Source organism: Lolium perenne, chromosome 5, assembly GCF_019359855.2.
Source record: "Lolium perenne isolate Kyuss_39 chromosome 5, Kyuss_2.0, whole genome shotgun sequence".
Lineage (NCBI taxonomy): Eukaryota > Viridiplantae > Streptophyta > Magnoliopsida > Poales > Poaceae > Lolium > Lolium perenne.
In genome coordinates, this window is record NC_067248.2 from 38,376,514 (window position 1) to 38,389,585 (window position 13,072).

The following is a 13,072-nucleotide window of genomic DNA, read 5'->3' on the forward strand; positions in this document are numbered from 1 at the left end:
GGTGGCTGGGCCGGTCAGGCCGGTCGGTGGCTGGCCCCTTCCCTCCCTTTTTCTTTTTATCTCGCTTTTTCCTTTTAAAAAAAACAAATGCTCCCGAACTCCGAATTGAATGAAACCAATTTGTTTGAAAGGTAACAACAAATTCTATCTTATAAAAAGTGAAAACACAAGAATCTGTAGGAGGGGATTTTTATCATGAATATAAAAGGTAGAACCTTATATCATGAATAACCGGTAAAATCACCCAACCTTGAAAATGTCATAGAAGAGTCATACGAACTCCGTTTTCGATGAACTTGGGCTTGTTGTAAAGCTAGCAACAAGCTCAAGAACCTCACACAGAGAAACACCAAGAAGAAATAGGGATTTGCAAAGTATGCAAAGGATCGAGCTCCCTAAGACGATGCAATCAAGTTACCCAACCGAAAGCCCCTCTTGATAGTGCGACTATCTATCCTATAATCCGGTCTCCCAACAACCACCTTGAGACCGATAAAAGGAAAACCTAGTCAATGCCATACCTTTGCCTTGCGCATCCCGCTTGATCTTGATGATAGCTCTTCAAGCTCCACTCAAGCCGGAATGCCTTACTTGATCATCGTTACTTCGTGAAGACTCACAAATGCTCCCCCATACACTATGATGGGAAAGCTCTATTGTTGTACATTTTCACATGTCCATTATCATCAAATGGACGGCAAGCTTCAAGCATATGATCTTCTCGAGATGCTCAACTTGAACTTGCCCAACTCAACCTTGATGACGATCACCACTTGCCGTAATCCTCTCATGGGCTATATGAGATCTCACTTCTGATGCATGCCCATACATGCCCATGGAAAGATACCATGTGACTTCACGTGGCACATTCTTCATGCTTCATGTGTTGACCAAACTTGAATCTTTTCTTCATTCTTTGTATTGGTCAACCTTGTATCTTCTCATGCTCTATCATACTATCTTGATCGATGATCTTGATGCCAATACACAAGGTGTATCTTTATCTTCATGGCATCCATACATGAATCCAACACATGGAATACAAGTAGTACCTATGGAATATTCCTTCATAGAAACTCAATGAAAACATTAATCCATAGGGGTTGTCATTAATTACCAAAACCACACATAGGGGCAATATACCCTTACACATATTTCTTACACCGTATGGTCTTTGAGTTCTCCATCTTCGGTGCAGGGGCATTAGCAGCGTTGAAAATAAAAGTCCTTCAGCCCGCCTCATATCAGTGTTTTCCCGCGGAGGAGCGTCGACGGGATGGAGTTTGGATTCGATTGACTGGCATTAGGCTTGGCGTGATAAGTGTATGTCTATGGCTGCAGCGTTCCGTGGTGGGAATGATGTAGCAGCGTATTGTCGACGAGCTGGGATTATCTCCCGACCTTCTGAGTACTAGCTTCTCCAAGATGGCTATCTTTCGAGATTGTGGTTGTTGACATCTTTTGGTCTACGTCGACAACTTCCCGAGCGCTGATTCCACAAGCGTATGGGTTTTTTCAAGCTTTTTCCGACACGAGCTTTGCTACGCCGAAAGCTCAGAGGTGTCATCGAGCTTTGCTCACAACGTGTCGTCGAGGGACGGAGAAGAAAGATGTTGCTGGAAGCTGCAGGGACTTAGTTTTATTTATTTTGCTTGTAAGGATGTTTTGTGAGGGTTGGTTTTGGCTAATATATTAGGACTTTCTTTTTAAAAAAGTGGACAAGAAAAGGAAAGAATTTGTTAGAGGAAAGCGGTGTGGTGTGCACCGTGGCTCCCAAGTTTCCTTGCCGTCCTTTGACTAAACGAACGTGCAGGTGTCCATGTCACAGGAAATATGATGCGAGCACGACAACACGAAAATACTTACACTACTCGGCAATTCCAAACCCGACCGTGCACGTGCTCTTCCCGAAGGCCCGCAACCGCCTCTCACTGACCCGCGACGCGTCTCCGTCCCCCACCGCCGACTTGCCGTTGTCCCCAAGGCTCTCCCGCCTCTTCAAATACGCTCTTCCACTCCCCATAATCCACCAATCACCGCCGCTCGCCGCCCCCACCTCCCCGCCTCCGCCCCCAACTCCCCAACGGAGGACACGCCACACCTGGGCTTCCCGCTCCGCCGCCGCATGCAACCCTCCACCGATCGCCGCCACGGCAACGGCCCAGCCACGGCCGCCTCCCCTGCCTTATGGCGGCCCCGATCCGCTGCTGCGCGTAACCCCGCCGCCGCCGACCCCCGTCCCTACGGCGCCCATGACGACGCCGCCCCCATCCTGCCCCTCCCCAACCCGCCATCCCACGCCCGCCCGCACCGTCGCCGCCACCGCCCCAACCGCCGCCCCGCCCCGCCGCAGGACAGGGCTCCGGCCAACCACCGACCACCGCCGCAGGAGAGGGCTCCGCTCGCGCCAGCGCCAGCGCCCGCCCCTGTCATCACAGGGGTGCCGCAGCTGGTGCAGGAGATCCAGGACAAGCTGGCCCGTGGCGCAGTCGAGTGCATGATCTGCTACGACGCGGTGCGCAGGTCGGCGCCCGTCTGGTCCTGCGCCAGCTGCTTCTCCATCTTCCACCTCCCCTGCATCCGCAGGTGGGCGCGGGCCCCGGCCTCCTCCGTCTCCGACGCCGCCTCCTGGCGCTGCCCGGGGTGCCAGTCCGTGCACGCCGTCGCCGCGCGCGACGTCGCATACACCTGCTTCTGCGGCCGCCGCCACGACCCGCCCAACGACCTCTTCCTCACCCCGCACTCCTGCGGCGAGCCATGCTCCAAGCCGCTCGGCAAGGGCGACGACGACGATGCTGCTTCCACCAGGTGCCCCCACGTCTGCGTGCTCCAGTGCCACCCGGGCCCATGCCCGCCCTGCAAGGCGTTCGCGCCAGACCGCCCCTGCCCCTGCGGCAAGCGGACCATCGCGCGGCGCTGCGCGGACCGGACCACGCCCGTCACCTGCGGCCAGCGCTGCGAACGCCTCCTCCCCTGCCGGCGCCACCGCTGCGAGAAGCCCTGCCACACGGGGCCCTGCGGGGACTGCCAGGTCACCTTCCCCGCCCGCTGCTTCTGCGGCAACAAAACAAACACCATCCCGTGCGGCGAGATGACGGGGAGCCTTTCGGACACCGCCGCCGCCGGCGCGTTCTCCTGCGGCGAGGCGTGCGGGCACGGCCTGGCGTGCGGGAACCACGCCTGCGAGGCCGCGTGCCACGCGGGGCCGTGCGGGGAGTGCCGGCTCCTGCCGGGGACGGTCACCGCGTGCCACTGCGGCAAGACGCGGCTGCAGGGGACGCGGGCGAGCTGCCTGGACCCGATCCCTGCCTGCGACAAGGTCTGCGACAAGAGGCTGCCGTGCGGGGCGCATAGGTGCAATGTCACGTGCCACGAGGGGAGGTGCCCGCCGTGCTCGGCGCGGGTCGAGCAGAGGTGCCGCTGCGGCTCGTCGGGCCGGATGGTGGAGTGCTACAAGGCCTCGATGGAACAGTTCCGTTGCAGCAAGCCCTGCGGCCGCAAGAAGAACTGCGGGAGGCACCGGTGCAGCGAGTGCTGCTGCCCGCTGTCGAACCCGTTCGCTCGGCATGAAGGTGGCGGCGTCAGCGTGGATCCTCATTTCTGCCGGATACCGTGCGGCAAGAAGCTCCGGTGCGGGCAGCATGGCTGCCAGCACCTCTGCCACAGCAGGCACTGCGATCCCTGCCGCGAGACCATATTCAGCGATCTCACCTGCGCCTGCGGCAGGACATCCATTCCGCCGCCGCAGCCGTGCGGCACGCCGACTCCGTCGTGCCCGCACCCGTGCACCGTCCCTCAGGCCTGTGGGCATCCAGCTTCGCATCAGTGCCATTTTGGGGACTGCCCGCCTTGCGTTGTGCCGGTGACGAGGGAATGCAGCGGGGGGCATGTGATGTTGAGGAACATCCCTTGCGGTTCGAAGGATATCAGATGCAACCAGCCTTGTGGGAAGAACCGGCAATGCGGACTGCACGCTTGCGCTAGGACTTGCCACCCTTCCCCTTGTGATCCACCGCCACCCGCAAGTGGAGATGCTAGTTCAAGCTCTGGGAGCAAGGCTTCATGTGGACAGTCATGTGGTGTCCCGAGGAGGGAATGCAAGCACACTTGCAATGCCCCATGCCACCCGTCATCACCCTGCCCAGATGTGAGATGCGAAGTCCGTGTGGCTATTGCCTGCTCTTGTGGCCGTATCACTTCAACTGTGCCCTGCAGCGCCGGAGGATCATACCACAATGGTGATAGTATGCTCGACATCTCCATCATAGAGCAGCTGCCAAGGCCTCTCCAGCCAGTGGATTCAAATGGGAAGAGGGTACCTCTTGGCCAGAGGAAACTCTGCTGTGATGAGGAGTGTGCGAAAATGGAGAGGAAAAGAGTCCTTGCTGAAGCTTTTGACATCACACAGCCCAATCTGGACGCACTGCATTTCGGTGAGAACTCGAATGCCTCGGATTTGGTTTCTGATCTTTACCGGCGCGAGCCGAAGTGGGTGCTGGCCATAGAGGAGAGGTGCAAATTTCTTGTGCTTGGGAAGACGAGAGGAAATTCTTCAAGCAACATCAAGGTCCATGTCTTCTGTCACATGACCAAGGATAAGAGGGATGCTATCAGGCTCATTGCAGATAGGTGGAAGCTGTCTGTTCAGGCGGTCGGTTGGGAGCCCAGGCTGTTTGTTACCATCCATGTCACACCCAAGTCGAAGGTGCCTGCTCGTGTTCTGGGCTCCAAGGCTGGTGTCCCTGTTTCGGCTTCGCATCCTTACTTTGATCCCATGGTGGATATGGACCCGAGGCTCGTTGTTGCAATGCTGGACCTGCCAAGGGAGGCTGATGTTAGCTCTCTAGTCTTGAGGTTTGGTGGCGAGTGTGAGTTGGTTTGGCTCAACGACAAGAATGCCCTGGCAGTCTTCGGTGATCCAGCTAGAGCCGCCACAGCTCTCAGGCGGCTGGACTATGGGTCTGCTTACCAGGGTGCTTCAATGTTTTGCCCAAGCAGCATCACTCAGGCTTCAGCATCAGGCAATGTGTGGGTTGGAGCACAGAGAGAGGGAGGATCGGTTGCAAAGACCAGTGCCAATCCGTGGAAGATGGCTGGTGCCTCGGAGTCTGACCCATCTGTAGGCTGGGCGGTACTTGGTCATTCTGCGGGGACAAGTGTGCTTGGTCAAGCTCCAGGGTCAGCGTGGAGACGTGGTGATGCTGCTGGCCAGGTCATGGATACAAACAGATGGAATGCTCTGGAGTCTGCTACCACAAGCACCAGGCCAATCGCCGGTGCTGGGCAAGCACTGGAGAAGCTGCAGCCAGACTTTGAAGTGGAAGACTGGGAAGAATCATGCGAGTGAGGCTGTTTGGTCGAGATGGCTAGTTTTTATTCAGATACTGTATCATTTTTTCTCTTTTTCTTTTGGCTAGTATACCACATATATCAAGGGTGGTATTCTGTCAAGTAGGTTCCTGGTTGTTGCCTGTTGAGTGTTTCGTCTGAGGTACTGATTCTGTCGTTGGGGAAAATCCCCATGTACGCTTTGCAGGCCATATTATTATCTGAATCAAGAAAGAAAGACGCCATAAATTTGCGTTCTCTGCTCGTTTGAATCCATACCTGATTTGTTACTTAATTCACTGAACTATACTACCTGCATTTGTTTAGGACACAAAGAAAACCATGCATGCTAAGAGGTTCTCAAGCCCTGATGTAGTTTCAAGGGCATGTCAATGTCATATGTGCTTTTAAGCATTGAAACTAGAAAGACAGCCTTTTTGCTTTAGATACAACTTATTGGTGTAGTTTCATATTTGATTATTTAATCTCAAATAAGCTATTAAATATCTGATTTCATAATTGCTTAAAATGTCATTTTTGTAGATAGCTATTTCATATGTTTCTCTTTATTAGGAGGCAAAATTACATGTATGTATCGTCAGTGCCCATTTGTGTTCATTAGTTATTTAGCTGATGTGCTTCCCCCATAAGGTTTTTAGTTAAGACAACAATAAGCTCTTATCCTGTTAGTTCCCTCATCCGTACATCTTTGTTATTTGTATAATTTAATTTGATGCGTGAATACTATATTTTCATGTTACATTTTGCTTTATTGAGCATGGTTAGTGCTTCAAGTTGCTACTAAGCCTTTTGGTGGAATGATGACAGTGCGGCAGCAACAAACCTGTCGAGAAAGTACTTGCAGATGCTGCAAGCTCTCATGGTTTCATCTTTTGGCCATGTATATCATTATTCCCCTTTATTATCTGCACAGGCTCCGACATTTTTGCTCCAACTATTTGGATTAAACCAGATATCTCTAATACTATCATATATGCACTGGTACATTGTGGGTCCAAATCTTTGCTTGAGACAGTATATGATTAGCTTCAGAAGGATTCCACTTTCCCATGATGGAAATCAATTATTCTACATTCCTGCTTATATCTTCACCTGCGAAAAGTTCTCTCATTATTGGCCTGATAGGTGTTCAGTTTCCTGGCGCAATAGTATTGCCACTGCATTGCCACTGTCTCATGATCTCATCTCACATGTCTGATTATTTAGCATGATATTTACAACACCCTAAAGGTAAATCGGCCGAGCCGTGTTCTTATTTTCTATTTGTTTGTTCGCAAATATTTAAATATATTGGTTAGTCAAGCTCAACATATAGGCCTGTTCTCCTGCATAACCTGTTCGAGCTATTTATGTGTTGCCTTCTTATGTGCAGATGGGTGACACTGGTTTAACTCAAATCAGTCTCAACAGCCAACAATGGGTCGTTTGTGTGCGAGTCTCGCGCCTTTGGCACTACTATGTTGGTACTGACAACTGAAATCGAGCACACTGATTTCGTACCTTTTTTATAGCAGGTAACTGCTATCATGCTCACACAGCCTGTTTATGAAGTTTGCATGCCCCTGTTTTGCTTGTTAGGACATGCTTTTTATGTCGATGAGCAAATGCTTCGTCTGTGCAGGCACATGCTTATTGGTTTGTCTACCCTGTTTGTTTACTTACCCTTGTAATTATATTATGTCAATGGTTATGTGTTGCCATTGTTACTTCCTAGCCTGTCGATTTGTGTTCTGGTTGCACTGATATTAGTGTACAAAGATATAAGTTTGAGTTTCCTGTCACCTGATGCATCATATATCCTGTCTTTGGAACGTTGGCACCATGGTACGAGTTTCTGTATATGTTAGGTGAGTGAAGTATATCGTCCGCTTGATTGGGCTTTTACTATACTTGCGAAAAGTGTCTTTAGCATATGAGCACCAGTTCTCTCGGTGCTATAAAATCTTATTATTTTAGTTCTAAAAAAAATTAAATTAAATACCTACATACATATAAACATTCCGAAGCTACGGTAGAAATTTTGGAGAAAAGTATGTTATATTTTGGCTATACAAAAAAGAAAAATTTCTGACAAATATACGTACCTATACGTAGCCACAAATTTGTTTTTTTCCTGTAGCTCAAAATACAATACAACTTCTACCGAAACTTCTCACGACTATTTGGAACATATATATGTATTCATGAAATAAATGTGATAATTTTTGAAACACAGATACATAATTTTTTAAATATTTAAAAAACTGAGAGCACTGGTGCTCATGTGCAGCAAATGCTCACTTGGTCCTTATAAAGTAATAAAACGCACATACACCGATTGATATAGAGGTTGGGGCTAAGCCTCTATGTTCTAGAGTAAAGATTTTTAGTAGTATGAAAGATCTAGAGTTGTGGATGGAGACGCTCCGTTCCGCTCCCTCTCCCCTAGCCTGACCTAGCACCGCCGCCGTCGAGTCACGCCGGCGCCCCCCCTCCCTCTCCGCCATGACGGTCTCCGACGCGCCCTCAGGCTCCGGCGCCAGCCGCTGGCTGGGCTCCGGCAGTGACTCCGGCTCCTCATCGCGCTCCTACCGCGACGTGGCGAGCAGCACCTCGCCCCCTCCGCGCCCGCCGCTCCTCCCGCGCCACCACCGCCGCCGCCGCCGTGACCAGGGTCCTCGCCCAGGCCCGTCTTGGACCACGCTCCGAGGTCCACCGCGTGCGCGGAGGCGCCCAGGTCGACGCGGATGGGTTCCAGCGCCCCCGCCAGCGTCACCGACAACGCCGCCCCCGCCGCGACCATGCGTACCCCGCCTCCTCTCGCCCGCGCAGCCCTACCCCAGAGGAGGAGGAAGGCCTCTGCTTTCGCTGCCTGTCGCCTCACCACAGGGTTCGCGACTGCACCGGCGACATCCGCTGCCGCATCTGCTTCATCTCCGGCCACGCATCCCGCCACTGCGAGCAGCGGCACCACGACGGCGCGGGGACGCCTCCGCGCAGACACGCCCAAACCGCCATCGTCCCCCTTGCGGCGGCAGCGCCCAGGCCCGCGACGCCACCCCCGCCCCCGCCCGCTCCAGCGAAAACCCGAGCCGGACCCGCCGTCGATCCGCAGGATCCGGTGCACGTCATCGTCTCGCGAACCGTCAAAGTTGAGCAGGCCGAGGAGGTCCTTCGCCGTGCCATGGTCGCCTCCATCACAGGCACCCGCCCCCCGGTTACTGCTGAGGAAGTCGCCGCCACCATCTACGAACAGTTCGAGCTCCGCCCTGGCGACTTCTCTGTCCACCTCCACCAGCCCGAGGATTTCCTCCTCATCTTCCGCTCGCAGGAGCTGAAAGATCGGCTCTCCGGTGACCATTTCATCGGGGGCGCGGGGTACGGCTTCACGCTATCTCTCCGGCCATGGTGCAAGCTTGCGCACGCTGGCCTCGGCTCGTTCGACTACAAGGTTGAGTTGGCGCTCCGTGGGATCCCTGCCCAGGCCTGGAACCTCTCCACTGTTGAGCATCTGCTCAACGACAGCTGCTGGATCGAGCGTCTCCACCCCAGCACGCGCACCAGGGCAGACATGGCGACCTACAGGCTTGACGCCCGCACCTGCGACCCAGCCTCCATCCGCCGTCGCGCCATCCTGGAGGTGGTTGAGGTCACCCCCGCTCGCCACCCTTCCCAAGCACCCTTCGTCAAGCGCCTCACCTACCCTGTCTCCATCGACATCGTGCGCTACGAAGTCGACCGCGCGCCACCACCGGATGCCCAGGCCGGCGGCCACTCTGGGGGCAACCGCCGCACTCATGACAACCAACCTGGCCAGGGCCGTGATGGGCAGGACCATGGCGCTCAGGGGCACCGCCCTCCGCGACGACGCAGCAGGAAGCGACGCCGCCCCAACTCCCCCACCGCCGGAGGTCGTGCTGATGGGCTTGCCATGGACGCGTTCTCCTGGCCGCTCCCCAGTGACCGTCTGCGTGCTGATGGGCTGCAAGTCGACGCCGCCTGGGGCGCCACCGCCGGCCTCCGCCGTGACGCACCGCCGCAATGGCACCGCGCCAGCGTCGACAGGTCCATGGCACCGTGGCCAGGACACCGTGGGGCCCGCCGTCCTCCTCGTCGTCATGCTAAAAGAGGAAAGCTCGTTTGGCGCCAAAAAGAAGGGCAAAGCTGCGACGCGGGCCCCAGGCCTGCATGCACAACGGCTCCAGACGCATCGCGCCAACCTGCTTTGGCCACGCCAGTCCAACCAACAGCTGGCCCTTGCACGGATCCTACCCCAACCATGGCTGCACCGGAAGAAGGAGAGGTGGACCCGGCCCTGGCTTCTGCCGACCGCGCCCACGGTCAACGACCAGCGCGGACTGCAGCCCCTCGTCGTCTTCCCAGGCGCCTGAGGACGATCCTGAGGCCAACCCGCCGGAAGCATCCAAGGAGAAAAGCGCTACGCAAAGCGAGGGGCAAAGCAGCTTTGTGGACAGCGAGGTTCCAGACTCGCTACCAACAACCCCATGTGCAGCACCCGAGGAGGATCCTTTGTCGCCCACCTCTACTGCTGCCACGGGCCCCCTACAAGACGACGAGGAGGAGTGTGGCCTTACGCCAATTTTCGAACCCTCGTCCCCCGCCCGCTCCCCATGCTCCGAGGCCGAGGCTGAGGCCCAGTCCACGACTGAGCCCACGACGGTTGAGGCAGCCCAATCGCCCCTCCCGCCATGCTGCAGCCCCCAGGCCATGGTTTCGCCCACCATCCACCGTCCTGCTAGCCGCTTCGCCTCACCGCCGATCACCATCCGCCGCAACAAGAGGAGGGCGACCCCGTGTGCCACCCAAGCCTGGACGCTTGGTGACTTCCTCAAGGCCGCCACCAAAGACATATCTGCGGCCCTGCCCTGCCCGGGACGACGACCCCGACGCCATGCGCTATCCTTCTCGCTGCGCCGTGGCCGCTCCGCCAAACGTGCCGCTACGGTGGCAACGACGGCCGCGCCACCAACGGCTGAGCGACGCGCACAGGTCCAGGTGCTTCGCACCATCGGCATTATCGGTGTCGACCACGTGATCACCGCAGCGGAAATGCGCGCCTACAACAACATTTTCGCCGCGCCGCTGCCTCGACACGTGCTGGTGGCCATCGCCGCGCTGGTTAACCGCGAGCTCCCTGCTGATCCCCAGGAACCACACCCCGTCGACCACGTCTCCAATGCCTAGGAACCTTAAAATCCTCATCTGGAACGTGCGCGGCCTCAACGCCAGAGCTCGCCGCACTGCCATCCGATCCCTTGTTCTCTCCTCTGGCGCATCCATTGTATGTCTTCAGGAAACCAAAATGGAAATGATCCCGTCATACATCCTGCTTGAGGCTTTAGGATCGGAATTCGATGACTACACCTACTTGCCCGCCGTGGGCACGCATGGCGGTATCTTGCTGGCGTGGAAGAGCAGGGAAGTGCGCATCACTGACCCTATGTTCACCACCAATGCACTCACGGCCAAGGTCTCCGGCGCCGATCCCACACCCTGGTGGATTTCCATCGTTTACGGCCCACAGGACGATGAAGAGAAGGTGACGTTCCTCGACGAGTTGCGGCACATTCGTGCCACCTGCGCCGGCCCATGGCTGCTTTGCGGCGATTTCAACCTCATCTATCACGACGAGGACAAAAACAACAGCAACCTCAACCGCCGTCACATGGGGAAATTTCGCCGCTGCATCAACGACCTCGCCCTCAAAGAAATCTACCTTAACGGCAGGCGCTTAACCTGGACAAATGGGCAAGATCCTCCAACCCTGGTGCTCCTGGATAGGGCCTTTTGCACTTCGGACTGGGAAGATCTGATCGGTGAATGCCACCTGCGCTGCCTCGCCTTCGTGCTCTCTGACCATCGCCCCTTGCTGCTCGATTGCACCCCTTCCCCAGCCGCTCACCGCCGCTTCCGATTCGAGGAGTTCTGGCTGCGGCAAGATGGTTTCCACGACGTGGTCACCGCGGCATGGAACTCTGTCAGCAACCCTGACCCGCTTCAGCGCCTCTGGCTGCGCTTGCAAGCCACTGCCAACGCGCTCAAGAGCTGGAGCGCCCGTACCGTGGGTAGCGCTCGGCAAAGGATGGCCATCTGCCGGGAGGTGATCGCAAGATTCGACAAAGCCCAGGAGGATCGCCTCCTCACGCCGCCGGAGAGATGGCTGCACCAAACCCTCAAGGTCACTTACCTGGGACTGGCATCCCTCGAGCGCACCATCGCCAGACAACGATCTCGCCTCGCCATGCTCAAGGACGGCGACGCCAACTCCGCCTACTTCTACCAGCACAGCTCCTTCCGCCGGCAGAAGAACCGTATCTACAGCGTCCTCTCTGACGGCCACGTCCTCTCGGACCACAAGGACATGGCCGAAGCTGCGTTCGCGCACTTCGACGCCATGCTCGGCACAGACAGCAGGAGGGACATCTCCCTTGAGCTGCAAGATCTGATCGCGACCTCGGAGAACCTGCAGGACCTGGACGCCCCTTTCACGGAGGCAGAGATCTGGAACGCGATCTAGCGCCTCCCCGCTCGAAAAGCTCCCGGGCCCGACGGATTTACCGCGGAATTTTTGCGCGCTTGTTGGAGCACTGTCAAGGATGACATGGTTCAAGCCTTTGCGCATATACACGCGCTCCGCGGCTTCCATCGACTCAATCAAGCGCTCCTGACCTTGCTCCCCAAGAAGCCCGACGCGGCAACGATGGGCGAGTATAGGCCCATCAGCCTGATCCACCTCGTGGCCAAGCTCGTCGCCAAGACGCTCTCGCTCCGCCTCGCCCCCAAGCTCGACGGCCTGGTCAGCAAGAACCAGAACGCATTCATCCCCGGACGCAGCCTACACGACAACTTCATCCTGACACGGCAATCGGCACGCCTCCTCCACCAGCTATGACAGCCTAGGGTGCTGCTGAAACTCGACCTTGCCCGCGCCTTCGACACTCTCTCCTGGCCCTTCCTCTTTGAGGTTTTGCGCCGGTATGGATTCCCCGACAGGTTCCTCGACTGGCTAGCCCTGCTGCTCAGCTCGGCCAGCACGAGAGTGCTAATCAACTTCGAGCCAGGACCGCCAATTTGGCACCGCCGCGGGCTACGACAGGGAGACCCGCTCTCCCCGCAGCTGTTTGTGCTCGCCGTCGACGTGCTTGGGCGTTTGATCGGGCGCGTGATGGCGTGTAACACACACGTTCGTTGGGAACCCCAAGAGGAAGGTATGTTGCACACAGTAGCAAGTTTTCCCTCAGAAAGAAACCAAGGTTTATCGAACCAGTAGGAGCCAAGAAGCACGTTGAAGGTTGATGGCGGCGAGATGTAGTGCGGCGCAACACCAGGGATTCCGGCGCCAACGTGGAACCTGCACAACACAACCAAAGTACTTTGCCCCAACGAAACAATGAGGTTGTCAATCTCACCGGCTTGCTGTAACAAAGGATTAGATGTATAGTGTGGATGATGATTGTTTGCGTAAAACAAGAGAAACAAAGATTGCGAGATTGTATTCGATGTAAAAGAATGGACCGGGGTCCACAGTTCACTAGAGGTGTCTCTCCCATAAGAAATAGCATATTGGGTAAATAAATTACAGTTGGGCAATTGACAAATAGAGAGGGCATGACAATGCACATACATGACATGATGAGTATTGTGAGATTTAATTGGGCATTACGACAAAGTACATAGACCGCTATCCAACATGCATCTATGCCTAAAAAGTCCACTTTCAGGT

At 55.7% G+C, this 13,072-nt stretch overlaps 2 protein-coding genes across 2 annotated transcripts; both read left to right on the forward strand.

Annotated features, from left to right (window-relative positions):
• The first annotated feature begins 2,056 nt into the window (after positions 1-2,056).
• LOC127298556 (NF-X1-type zinc finger protein NFXL1-like) lies at positions 2,057-5,389 on the forward strand. Its single transcript, XM_051328407.2, has one exon. It carries the CDS (start codon positions 2,126-2,128, stop codon positions 5,345-5,347), a length of 3,222 nt encoding a protein of 1,073 aa, XP_051184367.1. The 5' UTR covers positions 2,057-2,125; the 3' UTR covers positions 5,348-5,389.
• Positions 5,390-10,651: 5,262 nt separating this feature from the next.
• Positions 10,652-11,866, forward strand: LOC139831463 (uncharacterized). The gene has a single exon (XM_071820743.1). The coding sequence runs from the start codon at positions 10,652-10,654 to the stop codon at positions 11,864-11,866; it is 1,215 nt and encodes a 404-aa protein (XP_071676844.1).
• The last annotated feature ends 1,206 nt before the right edge of the window (positions 11,867-13,072 follow it).

Bases quoted from the DNA above. Each gene is read 5' to 3' on its own strand.
- LOC127298556 (XM_051328407.2), top strand. From the start codon at position 2,126: ATGCAACCCTCCACCGATCGCCGCCACGGCAACGGCCCAGCCACGGCC.
- LOC139831463 (XM_071820743.1), top strand. From the start codon at position 10,652: ATGGAAATGATCCCGTCATACATCCTGCTTGAGGCTTTAGGATCGGAA.